Raw genomic sequence first — 16860 nt, forward strand, 5'->3', positions numbered from 1 at the left:
ATATTCTTTGAAAACTTCCCATTTAGAAACAAATTCCTGTTTTGATTTATTCTTTATTTTTTCTGATAAACCATCTAATTCAGCATATTCTGTCAGCTTTTGGATCCAATCTTGTATAGAGGGGATTTCATTACTCTTCCATTTTGCTGCGATCAAAACTCTTGCTGCCGCCGTCGCATATAAAAGATACCCTTCCTCTTTTGTGGAATATCCAAATCTGTTATTCCCAGGAGGTAGGCCTCTGGTTTTTTATTAGCATTTTTTGCAGTTCTGCATGTATACTCTTCCAGAATATCTGTATTTTCTTACATAACCACCACATATGGTAGAATGTTCCTGAGTCTCCACATCTCCAACAATTACTTGACACATTTTTATACATTTTTGAAAGTTAACATGGTGTTAGATACCATCGATGTTGCATTTTTTGAAAGTTCTCTCTAATCGTGTAACAATTTGTGAATTTCCAATTGTTCTTCCATAAATTTTCCCATTGGGCCATGGTTATTGAATGGCCAAAATCCTGGGACCACCTCACCATTGCCACTGTTACCTCCTCCTCCTTGACTGTCCAGTCAAGGAGGAGTCGATAAGTTTTGGAAAGAGTTTTTCTTTTAGAATTTACAAGATCAGATTCAAATCGGGAAGTTTCTGTTGAGAACCCCTTTTGTTTGTCAGATTTAAATTTTTCAAATAGCTGATGGTATTGGAACCAGTCTGAAATGTGTTCTCTTATTTCCTCAAAGTTTTTTAATTTTATTTGGTTATCTTCATTTTTTAGAAGTATTTTATATGTTGGCCAGCTTTCCTGAGTATTTTTCCGTTTTACTGCTATGGCTTCTACTGGAGAAGTCCACCACGGGACTTTAGGCTCCATCAGGTCTTTATATTTTTCCCATACAGCAAAGAGTGACTTTCTTATTATATGGTTGGTAAATTTTTTATGAATTTTCGCTTTTCCATATATTAGGTAGGCATGCCATCCCCAACGGTTGTCAAAACCTTCCAGGTCCAAGAGGTCCGGATCCTGCAGCGTGCACCAATCTTTTAGCCAGGTGAAACAGGCTGCCTCATAGTAAAGTTTTAGGTCGGGTAGGGAAAAGCCTCCTCTCTCTTTTATGTCTATTAAGATCAGGTGTTTAATCCTAGGTTTCTTCCCTTCCCACAGGAATTTGGAAACCTGCTTCACCCAGTATTGGGATCATTTGAAACAAAAAGATTAATTTTGGAAGCACATTCATCTTTATAATGGAAATCCTACCCAGAAATGTTAATTTTAGTTTACTCCAGGTTACCAAGTTTTTTCTAATCTTTAACCAAGTTTTGGTGTAATTATCCTGAAATAAGTTTATGTTCTTGGGGGTGATCCAAATACCCAAGTATTTCGCTTTTGAAGAGATTTTCAGGCCCAATATTTTTTCTAAGTCGTCCTTTTCTTCTGTGGTTACATTTTTAACAAGCATTTTTGTTTTTGTTATATTCAGCTTAAAGCCTGTCACTTCTCCAAACTCTTTAATCAATTCCAGCACTCTTTTCAGACTTTCTTTAGGGTTTTCAGTCATAACAAGTAAATCGTCCGCAAAAGCTTTAATTTTATATGTTTTGTTTCCCAGAGTGATGCCTTTAACAAGCTGATCCTTTCTTATTTGATTGTTCAAGACTTCCATCACCAAGATAAATATCAGTGGTGACAGTGGGCAGCCCTGTCTGGTTCCCTTGTTTATTTTGCACTCCTCAGTAATTCTGCCATTGATGATCAATTTTGCATATTGTTCCGAATAGATGGCATTTATTCCTTTACAAATATTTTCTCCCAGTCCGATTTCTTCCATTAATTTTTCCATAAACTTCCAGGACACATTGTCAAAAGCCTTTTCAGCGTCCACCAACATAATAGCTGCTGGTTTATCAATTTTAATATCCAAATATTCTAATACATTAATCACACATCTAATATTGGATTGCATAAATCGTCCGGGAAGAAATCCGGTTTGATCTTTATGAATTATCTCTTTCAGCACCATTTTTAATCTATTTGCAAGAATGTCTGCGAATATCTTGTAATCGTTATTTAGCAGTGCAATGGGTCTGTAATTGGCCATGTTTGTGGCATCTGTTCCCTGTTTGTGGATAAGAGTAATAAAGCTGTCCTTCCAGGTTTTCGGTAGCTTTCCATTTGCCAAAATATTATTCATTAGGTCTTTCATGGGAAGAAATAATGCTTGTTCTAACTTTTTATAGTAATTAGCTGGGAGGCCATCTGGGCCCGGTGTCTTTCCTAATTTTGATCTCTGTATAGCTTGTTGCACCTCCATAGCTGTTATTGGTGAATTCAAGATTTCAGTTTTTTCCTTAGGTATTATTGGTAGTTTATTTTTGCCCAAATAATCAATTATTTTTTCTAGAGTCTCTGGACCTTCTTTATATAGTTTTCCGAAAAAACTAGCAAAGTTTTTACTAATTTCCTTCGGTTCTTGAATCCATTTGTCTTCAATTTTAATTTTATTGCTAATTCTATCTTCCTTTTTCTTCTTTAATTGCTAGGCCAGAAGTTTGCCAGGTTTATTTGCAAATTCAAAATTTCTATGTCTCAACCATTTTATCTTCCATTCTATCTCTTCATTTATTAGAATGCATTAGAATGAGGCAACTGGTATACCTGACAGTCTGTTATCTTTGTCGAGTTGCCTTGGTGTGTCAGACCACAGGGCCTGGGACTCTTGGGTCGGCCATCTTGTTCGAGGCTTTGGGTAGGGCCGGCACGGCACACCAGGGCGATGTGTCCCACTTTTCTGCATTGTCGGCATTCTTCGTTGCGGAAATGGCAAGTACTCTGCTCGTGGCTCTCCCTGCAACTTTCGCAGTTCCCGTCTTCCGGACAAGGCTATCGTGGTGGGCGTGCAGCTTATGTGCGCTGCTGCATTCAGTGCACGTCCTCCCGGTCGGATTCTGAGTCGTGTGAGGGTTCTGAGGGTTTCTCCCCTGTACGTATTTTGTGATGGGCTGTGAGACTTTCGTTCCTGTTGAAGCTCTTTCCACATTTCAGACACTGATAAGGTTTTCCCCTGTATGAATTCTTTGATGGGATGTGACGCTTACTTTCCAGGTGAAGCTCTTTCCACATTCCAGGCACTGACAGGATTCTCTCCTGTATGATTCCTTTGATGGGAAGTGAGATGGTGGCTCTGACTGAAGCTCTTTCCACATTCCAGGCACTGATAGGGTTTTTCCCCTGTATGAATTCTACGATGGGAAGTGAGATCATGGCTGTGACTGAAGCAGTGATATGGTTTCTCGCCTGTATGAATCCTTTGATGGGAAGTGAGATGGGAGCTCTTACTGAAGCTCTTTCCACATTCCAGACACTGATAGGGGTTTTCCCCTGAATGAATACTTTGATGGGATGTGAAGCTTATTTTCCAGGTGAAGCTCTTTCCACATTCCACGCACTGATAGGGTTCTCCCCTTTATGAATCCTTTGATGGGAAGTGAGATGGGAGCCCTGACTGAAGGTCTTTCCACATTCCACGCACTGATAGGGTTTCTCCCCTGTATGAATCCTTTGATGGGAAGTGAGATGGGCCCTCTGAATGAAGCTCTTTCCACATTCAATGCACTGATAGGGTTTCTCCCCTGTATGAATCCTTTGATGGGAAGTGAGATGGTCCCTCCGATTGAAGCTCTTTCTACATTCTACGCACTGATAGGGTTTTCCCTCTGTATGAATTCTACGATGGGAAGTGAGATCGTGGCTGTGACTGAAGCTCTTTCCACACTCCAAGCAGTGATATGGTTTCTCCCCCGTATGAATTCTACGATGGGAAGTGAGATCAGAGCTCTTCCTGAAGCTCTTTCCACATTCCACGCACTGATAGGGTTTCTCCCCTGTATGAATCCTTTGATGGGAAGTGAGTTCGGACCTCGTCCTGAAGCTCTTTCCACATTCCAGGCACTGACAGGGTTTCTCCCCTGTATGAATCCTTTGATGGGAAGTGAGATGGGACCTCTGATTGAAGCTCTTTCCACATTCCAGGCACTGATAGGGTTTCTCCCCTGTATGAATCCTTTGATGGGAAGTGAGATGGGCACTCCGACTGAAGCTCTTTCCACATTCCACGCACTGATAGGGTTTCTCCCCTGTATGAATTCTACGATGGGAAGTGAGATCATGGCTGTTACTGAAGCAGTGATATGGTTTCTCCCCTGTATGAATTTTACGATGGCAAGTGAGATTGTAGCTTTGACTGAAGCTCTTTCCACATTCCACGCACTGATAGGGTTTCTCCCCTGTATGAATCCTTTGGTGGGAAGTGAGATGGGAGCTCTGACTGAAGCTCTTTCCACATTCCACGCACTGATAGGGTTTCTCCCCTGTATGAATCCTTCGATGGAAAGTGAGATGGGCACTCCGATTGAAGCTCTTTCCACATTCCAGGCACTGATATGGTTTTTCCCCTGTATGAATTCTATGATGGGAAGTGAGATCGTGCCTGTGACTGAAGCTCTTTCCACACTCCAAGCAGTGATATGGTTTCTCCCCTGTATGAATCCTTTGATGGGAAGTGAGATGGGAGCTCTGACTGAAGCTCTTTCCACATTCCACGCACTGATAGGGTTTCTCCCCTGTATGAATCCTTTGATGGGAAGTGAGATCGGCACTCCGAATGAAGCTCTTTCCACATTCCACACACTGAAAGGGTTTCTCCCCTGTATGAATCCTTTGATGGTAAGTGAGATGGGCACTCCGACTGAAGCTCTTTCCACATTCCATGCACTGATACGGTTGTTCCCCTGTATGAATTCTACGATGGGAAGTGAGATCGTGGCTGTGACTGAAGTAGTGATATGGTTTCTCCCCTGTATGAATTATGTGATGGGAAGTGGAATGGGAGCTCTGAGTGAAGCTCTCTCCACAGTCTGAATCCTCATATGGCTCCTCCACTGTGTGGATTTCGTTGTAGTCTCCCTTGTTCTTCATTTCCAATTCATCACCACCTGAAACTAAGAGGCAAACAAATTAGAGTCTCGGAAGAAGTGCACTCCCAAATTATGGAACAATGCTAATTAATGCTTGGGACAGAGGAAGAACTGAAGGGAGTTAGATGTTATAACGTTCCTTTTGTTCTGTAAAAATGTCTAGTTTCGTATACAAATCATGTTGAATATTAGATGTTTTCTCTCTCAGGTGTTTAAAAGTACAGCTTAACCTGGTAACGTCATTTTGTTCAAATTTAAATATGCATCTGTACTGTCTTCATAAATAAAATGTGCTTTTATTGAAAAAGGTGGCCAATGAGGAAAGGTTCCCTGTTAAAATTAAGATATATTCAATATGTAAGTTGTTCAGTATGCAGTAATAAATCTAAACAAATTTTAAGAGCTTGAGAAATATTTGGGAACGTTGACTCTGGACTGACTTGGTCATAGTCAGCTACCTTGTGGTGGGCGATGTAAGAGTAGGGGAATGAACTTCTGTGTGCTGAAAAACACATTTTGTATATTGAATAAATGTATGTATCAGCTACCAAATTTAAATTTCTTTAGCGGCTAAAAATTTAATGATGATATGCATCACCTTAAACCAATTTGGATGTTTTCTTAAATTCTTGACATCACAGAATGCAACAGAAACGTGTCATATCAGTATTATTATTATTATTCAAGTTTCCTTACAGTCGTACAGCAGGTTACATACACTTCAGGTTACAGACTCCGCTAACCTAGAAATGGTACCTTGGGTTAAGAACTTTGCTTCAGGATGAGAAGAGAAATTGTGCTCTGGCAGTGCAGCGGCAGCAGGAGGCCCCATTAGCTAAAGTGGTGCTTCAGGTTAAGAACAGTTTCAGGTCAAGAACGGACCTACGGAACGAATTAAGTTCTTAACCCGAAGTACCACTGTACTTAAATGTTACATTTTTGTGAGAAGTTACAGGGGACGAGGCAGGGGGCCTTCTCGATAGGGGAACCCACCCTGTGGAACGCCCCCCCCATCAGATGTCAAGGAAATAACTATGCAACTTTTAGAGGACTTCTGAAGGCACCTCTGTATTGGGAAGTTTTTAATGTTTGATGTTGGGTAAAAATAATAAAATTATCATTATTGTTACTACAGGGTTCACTGCCTGAGATTCAAAAAGCCTGGCTCTGTTTTGGGATGGAGTTTGTTTGGTTCAGTCGTGGAATCTGTGCCATCTCCAATGTCAAGCGACTCTTTGGTCAACCAGAGAGAGACAGAAGCAAGAACAAAAGCAGGAAACTTGACTGAAGCTACTTCAACATCCCAAATCACTCTGAATCCTACTTTTAAGAAGGCCTGGGCACTTCAGACAGCCTGATCATGGTTTTAAACGGCAGAATTGAAAGAAGAATATTCACAGGGAAAACAATCAATAGCCATCCATCCAAGGTTTGCTGTGGGAATGTTAACATCCCAGGTGCTGTGGGTGGCGCTGTTGAGCCTCATCAAAATATCAGAGGTTCGTCACATAGAGAGATGTCTTGCATTACAAAACAGATAGGATGATCCAATAGGGAGCCTTACCGAGAGAGTCCAAGATCCCACGACTCTCCTCCATGACTTCCTTATGGAGAGCTCTCTGGTCAGGATCCAGCAACGCCCACTCCTCGTCTGTGAAATGGACAGCCACATCTTCAAAGCACACTGGACCCTAACAGAAAAGGAAAAAGGCTGTCCTCTTAGAGAACATTCACTTGGCTCTGTTGTTTTCTACAGCGGCCAGACCCCTCTCTGCCTTCCTCATCCCTCTCTCCTGCTGCAGCTTCTGCCTCGGAGTCTGGGCTGCTCTCTGCCACAGACTCCCTCTGCTCCCTGAGCCCTCTTCCCTCTCCAGCTTCAGACACCTCCTCCTCCTCCTCCTCCCAGTCGGCTCCCTCTTCTCTGGCTCCTCCCACCATTCCTCTGCATCCAACTGTGTCCAGCCAGTCTGCATCCCAGCGCTCCTTCCCCACAAGGCTCCTTCCCCCTACCTGATCTGGGTCCACAGCTGCTGCCTCCCCTCCACCACCATGAAAAGATGAAGGAGCAGGTCTTGGTGGCATCATTCCGTCTCCTGGGAGAGAAAATGTAAGTGGGAAACTGTAAGTGCATCTCTAAGTACAGATGCAGCTTGTCAAAGTCTCCCCTGCTAGCTTCCGGTTCCGCTCTGCTTTAATGGAGGCAGCGGGAGATCGTTGGCAAATGAAAAACAAGGATGACTGAGGGTAATTCTCCTTGCAAGTTGCCCCCAGGGACAGGGGGGAACGGGCTTCACTCCCAGTTTGTCTCAGTACCAGGCTCCGGCTCCGGCATGGATTGCGGGAGGCAGGGAGGCGCTGAGTGCAAAAGCCCTTCGTCTGCCGAAAACCCTCCTTCGCTGCCATTAAGAAGCAGAGGTTCTCCTGTCAATCAGAGCTCAATTTGGACTAACGTACAGGCGTTGCTGGAAGAGATGAGATCATAAACTGCAGAACTGAACCAGCTGCAAGGTCTTTAAGGTTTGAATCTGAGAGAAGACTTCATTTGGTGCAAAAGACGGTGTGGGGGAGGGGAGCCTACGGATTCTTTATATAAAGCTTTATTCTCTACACTAATGAATTGGCAGTCCGCCATTGGATACTAGTTCAAAATATATATGTACAGGTGAGCAGGGATGAAACTGGATTGCCTATATGGAATATAACATCAAATGGAACTGTGTGTGTAAAAACAAAAAGGAAAAAGGGAGGGAAGCTCTATTTTGCAAAATGTTTACGATGGAAAATTAGAGCTGACTCTTCCCCGTCCTTTATTATATACAGACTGAACTGATTAATGCTAAAAGGACTTGGAATTTAATCTAATTGGATAAATGCGCATTTATCTTAGGCCAGACAGAGGGATGTAAGGAATCTGAAAGTTGTGAGGGAGCTGATAAGGTTCATTACTGAGTCATTTGCAGTTCTGACAGATCCCTCTCTTTCCCAGGCGGAGAAGAAAAATGGCAAAAAGAGGTTATTTATTTGGACTGTGATTTTTGAAGCTGCTGTTAAAGTTGCCAAACAACGAAGGACAGGGCAGAGCGATGGAGAATTTCTGAAACCACAAGGGGATATTTGCTCCACCCAAGGAATGGTGGAGAACAGCAACAACCAGGAAAAGATAGACAGAACATTTTACAAGGACAGGAAGAAATATCATGAACAGAAAGATTGCCACACACGGGAAGAGTAAGGATATCACTGGAGTGCCTCACTTGTAGTTTTATATATTATTTGATGTTTCCATACGAATGGAAGTCATTAATACTGCAGTTGTTGTATAAAGGATTGTTATCTTGACAGGAGTGTAATTGAAATTAATAAGATTTTGGAATGGAGAAATCAAGAAAATCATCAAACCATCGGTTTTAGCATGTGGGGGCCGCCTATATTATATAATTTTGTATAAGATTGGTATTAGTAATTGTATTGTAATTTCGCATTGTTATAAGGAGGCTATTATTGGACTGTGATTGTAAACTAATCAAATTACTATCGTAAATGTCTCCCCTGCTGAGTACATGTGGACATTTGTACCCATTTCATATAATAGTTGTGCAAAAATACACCTCCCCCCCCCCGAGCTCTGGGCTCCAGGTGTCTTCCCCCAAAAGATGCAAAGAACTCAGAGATTAGTTTCAAAACCAAGAGAATGTGACAAAACGGGGGAGAAAACACTCCTTCCTCCTTACCCAGAGGCCTCACTCTGGCGTCCAGCGGAGTCTTCTCTGCCTCAGAAGAATCAAGACCCATTTCTGCCAAAAGATCCTTCCTCTGAAAGAGCAACAAGGATTCAAAACAGAGAATGGAGAGAAGGGTTAGAGAAGGAATGGCAGAGGCAAGCGCTTTCGGGGGACAGAGGTGAAAGCTGCTTCCTGCTTCTGCTAGACTGGTGTCTGGGGTTGGCTGCCAGGACCATGAAACATTGGTCCTCAAGGATCTTCACTGGCTCCCAGAACGTTTCCCAGCACAATTCAAAGTGTTGGCCTCAAAGGCCCACTATACCCATGAACTGAGGTCCAGTTCCGAGGGTCTTCTGCTGATTCCCTCACTGTGGTAAGTGAAGTTACAGGGAACCAGGCAGAAGACCTTCTCCGCAGTGGCACCCACCCTGGGGAATGCCCTCCCATCAGGTGAGAAGGAGATAAAAAACTGCATAACTTTTAGAAGACATCTGATGCCTTCTTATGCTTTTATATGTGCTTGAAGGCACCCAGCCACATGGGTGTCATAAATAATAATAATAATATGCTTTCCAAAAAAGGATGGGCCATTAGGAAATGATTTGGGAATACTCTCCCTCCTCTTTGGAGCCCCTTGGGAGTATCCAGAGGAAAGTCTCTCTCACCTGCTGCTCTGCCTCCTTCCTCTCCTCTGCCTGACTCAGGAGGAAACCTTCGGCCAGGGCCACTGCCTGGGAAGTGGTCTCCGCTCCGCATTCCCTCACCCAGCTCTCCACCTCCAGAGGAAGGACAGCCAGGAACTGCTCCAAGATCACCAGGTCCAACATCTGAGATTTCGTGTGCCTTTCTGGCTTCAGCCATAGACGGCAAAGGTGGTAGAATTGGCTGCAAACCTCTCGGGGTCCTTTGGCCTCCTGGTAGCAGAACTGCCTGAGCTGCTGGCTCTGCACCTCTGAGCAAGGGGTGTCCTCCTCATCCAGGATCTTCTGCACGGCGTCTTCATGGAATCCCCCATTGCTCTCAGTTTCTATGGCATGGCCTCTTCCTGCTTCAGGGCCAGCTGAGTCTTGCTCATCCATCTGGGCTCTCTGGAGGTCTCCAAGAGATTGGAAGGAGCCCCTTGGTCCTCTGCCAAGTTCTGTGGGTACTAATGCAAGGTGCAGCAAATCCTATGAATCAAACACATTCTTCTCTTATAAGATGAGGAGAAGAAGAATGTTTCCTGAGGAAGCGTGGCTGAGTCTTGCTAGGAACCAGGGCTGGATTGCACCACAGCTCAGACTCCAAGCTGCCTGGGGTGGAAAAGGGGGAGGGAGAAGTCATAACTGTGAATGACAAGTGAGTGTAATCTGGAGCCAAGGCAAGGTTTCTCCCAACCCCACTTCATAGTCCAGAGCTTTGCCCCAACCCAGCCATATCTGCTTGGGTGGCTTGGTGAGCAGCAGGGCCCATGTCTAGCTCCAGCCACCGTCCCTTCGGGACTTCCGATGGGACAGTGGCAAGGCCCTCTGGGTGGAACTGCCCTGGAAGACGACTCGGAAACTGGACTATGAATTAGGGAGGGAAAATGGCTGACATACAGAGATTTGTTAACAGAGAGAGAAGGGAAGCGTCATCTTCATGGTATTTCCCTCCTAATATACTTCTCCCTCATAATAATGTCCCTCTTAATATACTTCTCCCTCATGTTCCTCTTAATGTCCTTCTCCCTCATAATAATGTTCCTCCTAATGTCCTTCTCCCTCCTAACTGTCTTCCAGTCCCACCTCCCTGGCCAGGGCCTGAGGTCCCTCTGCTCCCTCCCGGACCCCCAGCCTCTCTTCCCGCCTCCCGGGGTATTACTGTACTTCTCCTTCATGGTCTTTCCCTCCTAATGTACTTCTCCCTCATAAGAATGTCCCTCTTAATACACTTCTCCCTCATAATTATGTCCCTCTTAATATACTTCTCCCTCATAATAATGTCCCTCTTAATACACTTCTCCCTCATAATAATGTCCCTCTTAATGTCCTTCTCCCTCATAAGAATGTCCCTCTTAATACACTTCTCCCTCATAATTATGTCCCTCTTAATATACTTCTCCCTCATAATAATGTCCCTCTTAATACACTTCTCCCTCATAATAATGTCCCTCTTAATGTCCTTCTCCCTCATAATAATGTCCCTCTTAATATACTTCTCCCTCATAATAATGTCCCTCTTAATACACTTCTCCCTCATAATAATGTCCCTCTTAATGTCCTTCTCCCTCATAATAATGTCCCTCTTAATACACTTCTCCCTCATAATAATGTCCCTCTTAATACACTTCTCCCTCATAATAATGTCCCTCTTAATGTCCTTCTCCCTCATAATAATGTCCCTCTTAATATACTTCTCCCTCAGAATAATGTCCCTCTTAATACACTTCTCCCTCATAATAATGTCCCTCTTAATGTCCTTCTCCCTCATAATAATGTCCCTCTTAATACACTTCTCCCTCATAATAATGTCCCTCTTAATACACTTCTCCCTCATAAATAATGTCCCTCCTAATGTCCTTCTCCCTCATAATTATGTCCCTCCTAATGTCCTTCTCCCTCATAATTATGTCCCTCCTAATGTCCTTCTCCCTCATAATAATGTCCCTCCTAATGTCCTTCTCCCTCATAATAATGTCCCTCCTAATGTCCTTCTCCCTCATAATAATGTCCCTCTTAATACACTTCTCCCTCATGTCCCTCTTAATGTCCTTCTCCCTCATAATAATGTCCCTCTTAATGTCCTTCTCCCTCATAAGAATGTCCCTCTTAATACACTTCTCCCTCATAATTATGTCCCTCTTAATATACTTCTCCCTCATAATAATGTCCCTCTTAATACACTTCTCCCTCATAATAATGTCCCTCTTAATGTCCTTCTCCCTCATAATAATGTCCCTCTTAATATACTTCTCCCTCAGAATAATGTCCCTCTTAATACACTTCTCCCTCATAATAATGTCCCTCTTAATGTCCTTCTCCCTCATAATAATGTCCCTCTTAATACACTTCTCCCTCATAATAATGTCCCTCTTAATACACTTCTCCCTCATAAATAATGTCCCTCCTAATGTCCTTCTCCCTCATAATTATGTCCCTCCTAATGTCCTTCTCCCTCATAATTATGTCCCTCCTAATGTCCTTCTCCCTCATAATAATGTCCCTCTTAATACACTTCTCCCTCATAATAATGTCCCTCTTAATACACTTCTCCCTCATAATAATGTCCCTCTTAATACACTTCTCCCTCATGTCCCTCTTAATGTCCTTCTCCCTCATAATAATGTCCCTCTTAATGTCCTTCTCCCTCATAAGAATGTCCCTCTTAATACACTTCTCCCTCATAATTATGTCCCTCTTAATATACTTCTCCCTCATAATAATGTCCCTCTTAATACACTTCTCCCTCATAATAATGTCCCTCTTAATGTCCTTCTCCCTCATAATAATGTCCCTCTTAATATACTTCTCCCTCATAATAATGTCCCTCTTAATACACTTCTCCCTCATAATAATGTCCCTCTTAATGTCCTTCTCCCTCATAATAATGTCCCTCTTAATACACTTCTCCCTCATAATAATGTCCCTCTTAATACACTTCTCCCTCATAATAATGTCCCTCTTAATGTCCTTCTCCCTCATAATAATGTCCCTCTTAATATACTTCTCCCTCATAATAATGTCCCTCTTAATACACTTCTCCCTCATAATAATGTCCCTCTTAATGTCCTTCTCCCTCATAATAATGTCCCTCTTAATACACTTCTCCCTCATAATAATGTCCCTCTTAATACACTTCTCCCTCATAATAATGTCCCTCCTAATGTCCTTCTCCCTCATAATTATGTCCCTCTTAATATACTTCTCCCTCACAATTATGTCCCTCTTAATATACTTCTCCCTCATAATAATGTCCCTCTTAATGTCCTTCTCCCTCATAATAATGTCCCTCTTAATACACTTCTCCCTCATAATAATGTCCCTCTTAATACACTTCTCCCTCATAATAATGTCCCTCTTAATGTCCTTCTCCCTCATAATAATGTCCCTCTTAATATACTTCTCCCTCATAATAATGTCCCTCTTAATACACTTCTCCCTCATAATAATGTCCCTCTTAATGTCCTTCTCCCTCATAATAATGTCCCTCTTAATACACTTCTCCCTCATAATAATGTCCCTCTTAATACACTTCTCCCTCATAATAATGTCCCTCCTAATGTCCTTCTCCCTCATAATTATGTCCCTCTTAATATACTTCTCCCTCACAATTATGTCCCTCTTAATATACTTCTCCCTCATAATAATGTCCCTCCTAATGTCCTTCTCCCTCATAATAATGTCCCTCCTAATGTCCTTCTCCCTCATAATTATGTCCCTCCTAATGTCCTTCTCCCTCATAATAATGTCCCTCCTAATGTCCTTCTCCCTCATAATAATGTCCCTCCTAATGTCCTTCTCCCTCATAATAATGTCCCTCTTAATACACTTCTCCCTCATGTCCCTCTTAATGTCCTTCTCCCTCATAATAATGTCCCTCTTAATGTCCTTCTCCCTCATAAGAATGTCCCTCTTAATACACTTCTCCCTCATAATTATGTCCCTCTTAATATACTTCTCCCTCATAATAATGTCCCTCTTAATACACTTCTCCCTCATAATAATGTCCCTCTTAATGTCCTTCTCCCTCATAATAATGTCCCTCTTAATATACTTCTCCCTCATAATAATGTCCCTCTTAATACACTTCTCCCTCATAATTATGTCCCTCTTAATATACTTCTCCCTCATAATAATGTCCCTCTTAATACACTTCTCCCTCATAATAATGTCCCTCTTAATGTCCTTCTCCCTCATAATAATGTCCCTCTTAATATACTTCTCCCTCATAATAATGTCCCTCTTAATACACTTCTCCCTCATAATAATGTCCCTCTTAATGTCCTTCTCCCTCATAATAATGTCCCTCTTAATACACTTCTCCCTCATAATAATGTCCCTCTTAATACACTTCTCCCTCATAATAATGTCCCTCTTAATACACTTCTCCCTCATAATTATGTCCCTCTTAATATACTTCTCCCTCACAATTATGTCCCTCTTAATATACTTCTCCCTCATAATAATGTCCCTCTTAATGTCCTTCTCCCTCATAATAATGTCCCTCTTAATATACTTCTCCCTCATAATAATGTCCCTCCTAATGTCCTTCTCCCTCATAATTATGTCCCTCTTAATACACTTCTCCCTCACAATTATGTCCCTCTTAATATCCTTCTCCCTCATAATTATGTCCCTCCTAATGTCCTTCTCCCTCATAATTATGTCCCTCTTAATACACTTCTCCCTCACAATTATGTCCCTCTTAATATCCTTCTCCCTCATAATTATGTCCCTCCTAATGTCCTTCTCCCTCATAATTATGTCCCTCCTAATGTCCTTCTCCCTCCTCACTGTCTTCCAGTCCCACCTCCCTGGCCAGGGCCTGAGGTCCCTCTGCTCCCTCCCGGACCCCCAGCCTCTTTTCCCGCCTCCCGGGGCAGGGAGTTCCCCAGGCTTCCCCCGAGAGGAGACCCACCAGAGCCCGGCAGGCGAAGGCGAGGCCGCTCTGGCCCAGGAGACCCTCTGACGTCCCTTCCGGCCAGAGGAGGAGGAGGAGGAGCGGCCCGCCTTCCTTTCCTGTCCTCTCTAGGAAGCCAGCTCGGCTCCCCTTAACCCTTCTCTCTCCCTGCGGAGGAGCCCGGGGCGTCGCGCAGGCGCAGAGCTTCCCCTTCCGGGGGGGGGGCAGGGAGGGAGCCGGACCCAGAACCCGGGACTGGGCGCGTGTGCGTGTGAAGGGGGAACCCGTGTCCGGGAGGAGGAGCCCGTCTCTCTGCCTGGGGCTGCGAAGGGGCGTCTGGGCGGGGGAGAGGGGGGTCTTTGGGGGGGCCAGATGGGGGACCCGGGGTGTCTCTTCTCCGGGGGGGGGCGAGTCTCTCTTGGGGGCCTCTGGGGGGCCTGCGGGGCAGAGAGCCCTGTCCCAGCAAGAGGGGGTCCCGGGGGGGCTGGAGGGGGGAGACATTGCCAGACATGGCTGGGGGGGCCATTCTGTGTTGTCCCATCTGCTGCTTTGTGTCTGTATTTCAGCCATCAAGATCCTATGTTCTTCTCTGTTAGCGAAGTCGCCTTGGAAGCAACACAGGAGCAGCCAAGGGGGTTTTCCTAGGAAGCCTTTTATTCCCCCTCTGGTGACATTGTTATAAGTTTGTGGGTGCCCAAGCCCCGTAAAATACCTCAATTTCATAAATGTTGGAATTGGATTTGGACTTGGGTTGCCAACACCGGGGGCCAGACCCGTGTGGATGAAACGGTGTGTTTGACGCTCCTCATCCTCTGGAATCAGCGTGTCTTCACAGCTCCTTCAACCAGGCAAGGAAGGACGCCTGGATCCAGAATTGGCCCCCACAGTCACTGAGGGCCTCATGGTTGAAACCGTGTTTAGGGAAGACAGTCTTACTCGGCTACGAGGGACGCCAGAGAAGAAGGGTTGCCATGTGTCCTCTTTTTCCAGGACACGTCCTCTTTTTCAGGGGTAAAATTTCTGTCCAGGTGGATTTTTTTGTCAAAATGTCTCTGGCCAGACGTTCTGGAGGAGACATAACTGGGGGTGGAAGACTTGCGTTCCTCTTCTCTTCTCCAGCCCCCCTCAGCAAAACATCTCACAGCTTCTCTAGCCTACCTATAGTAGGAGTATTGAAAGTGAGAGTCATCATCGCGTCCTCGTTTTTGCTCCTCACAATCTGCCCACCCTCCCAGAGAAGGGCAACCAAGGAGATGAAGACTCCGTCCTCTTCCTTGTGAAGGCAGGTTGCTCTTGCTCCTTGTCCGCCTTCCAAAATGAAGAACAGAATCCTAAAGTTGTTAGGGACCCCAAGGTCCATCTAGGCCAGGGGAGGCAACCTAAGGCCCGGGGGCCGGATGTGGCCCAATCGCCTTCTCAATCCGGCCCCCGGACGGTCCGGGAATCAGCGTGTTTTTACATGAGCAGAATGTGTCCTTTTACTTAAAATGCATCTCTGGGTTATTTGAGGGGGAATAGGAATTCATTCATTTCCCCCAAAAAATATAGTCCGGCCCCCACATGGTCTGAGGGACGGTGGACTGGCCCCTGGCTGGAAAAGCTTGCTGACCCCGGATCTAGGGCTGTTTTTAAATGTCCCAACGCTGCCTGGCACTGGTCCCTCCAAATGCTCTTGTCTGGCTGGTCTTTCTTCTCCCAGTCATGTCAAGGAGCAGCATGGGGGCTAAAAGGAGGAATAAATGGAGGACAATACCCCACTCCCCCCAGAAAAGCTCTTCTTTCTCTTTCTGTGGAGGGTCCAGGCCCCTCTTGAAGGACCTTTGCCTTGCTCCAATCAGGTTGTAGATTTCCACCCCTTGGGACGGGACCGAAATATTTGACTTGCCTCATTTTGAAAACTGGCCTTTTTAAGCTTTGACCATTAGGCCTGCACACCATCACCTTTTACAGTGGTACCTCGGGTTAAGTACTTAATTCGCTCTGGAAGTCCGTTCGTAACCTGAAACTGTTCTGGGGCCTCCTGAAACTGTTCATGTGCCGCCGGAACATGATTTCTGTTCTCATCCTGAAGCAAAGTTCTTAACCCGAGGTACTATTTCTGGGTTAGCGGAGTCTGTAACCTGAAGCGTCTGTAACCTGAGGTACCACTGTACATACTTTACATTTGCTGAGGTAAAATCTCCACCCCCAACATTGCTTGCGGCAGTTCTGCCCTCGCCTTAATCTCCTCCATTTTTAAAGGAAACATCTCTTTTTCATGGGCCATCTTGGCCTGCCTGTCTCTTTCTTCTTGGGCTCATCTCTCTCTCTCTTTCTCTCTCTCTCTCTCTCTCTCTCTCTCTCTCTCTCTCTCTCCCTCCCTCCCTCCCTCTCTCTCTGCTAGATGAAGGGCAGCTGCCATTCTGGCCTCTTCTCTTTCTTTCTCTGCTTCCACCTTAGACAATTCCAATCTTAGCCTCATCATCTCTAACTCAATATATTAGGATTCTCCTCAGGCGCAGCAGCTGGGTCATCCTGAGTCTCTCTGGCTTGGCGCTTGCTGGTCATTTTCTGACAGGAATTTTTTCTCTTTTTAATCAAA

General features: G+C 44.5%; 1 protein-coding gene across 1 annotated transcript; it reads right to left on the reverse strand.

Annotated features, from left to right (window-relative positions):
• Positions 1-3186: 3186 nt before the first annotated feature.
• LOC128420157 (zinc finger protein 345-like) lies at positions 3187-14341 on the reverse strand. Its single transcript, XM_053401669.1, has 6 exons — positions 14298-14341; positions 9365-9868; positions 8709-8790; positions 6988-7070; positions 6542-6668; positions 3187-5001 (listed from the first exon to the last, which is right to left on the reverse strand). The coding sequence occupies exons 2-6, from the start codon at positions 9776-9778 to the stop codon at positions 3413-3415; spliced, it is 2295 nt and encodes a 764-aa protein (XP_053257644.1). The 5' UTR covers positions 9779-9868; positions 14298-14341; the 3' UTR covers positions 3187-3412.
• Between the last annotated feature and the right edge of the window lie 2519 nt (positions 14342-16860).

This window comes from Podarcis raffonei, chromosome 8 (genome assembly GCF_027172205.1).
Source record: "Podarcis raffonei isolate rPodRaf1 chromosome 8, rPodRaf1.pri, whole genome shotgun sequence".
NCBI lineage: Eukaryota > Metazoa > Chordata > Lepidosauria > Squamata > Lacertidae > Podarcis > Podarcis raffonei.

Coding starts and splice junctions, on each gene's coding strand:
- LOC128420157 (XM_053401669.1), bottom strand. CDS start 9,778: ATGGATGAGCAAGACTCAGCTGGCCCTGAAGCAGGAAGAGGCCATGCC. Junction 8,791..9,364: donor GGAAGGAGGCAGAGCAGCAG/GTGAGAGAGACT, acceptor TTGCTCTTTCAG/AGGAAGGATCTTTTGGCAGA. Junction 7,071..8,708: donor CGCCAGAGTGAGGCCTCTGG/GTAAGGAGGAAG, acceptor TTTCTCTCCCAG/GAGACGGAATGATGCCACCA.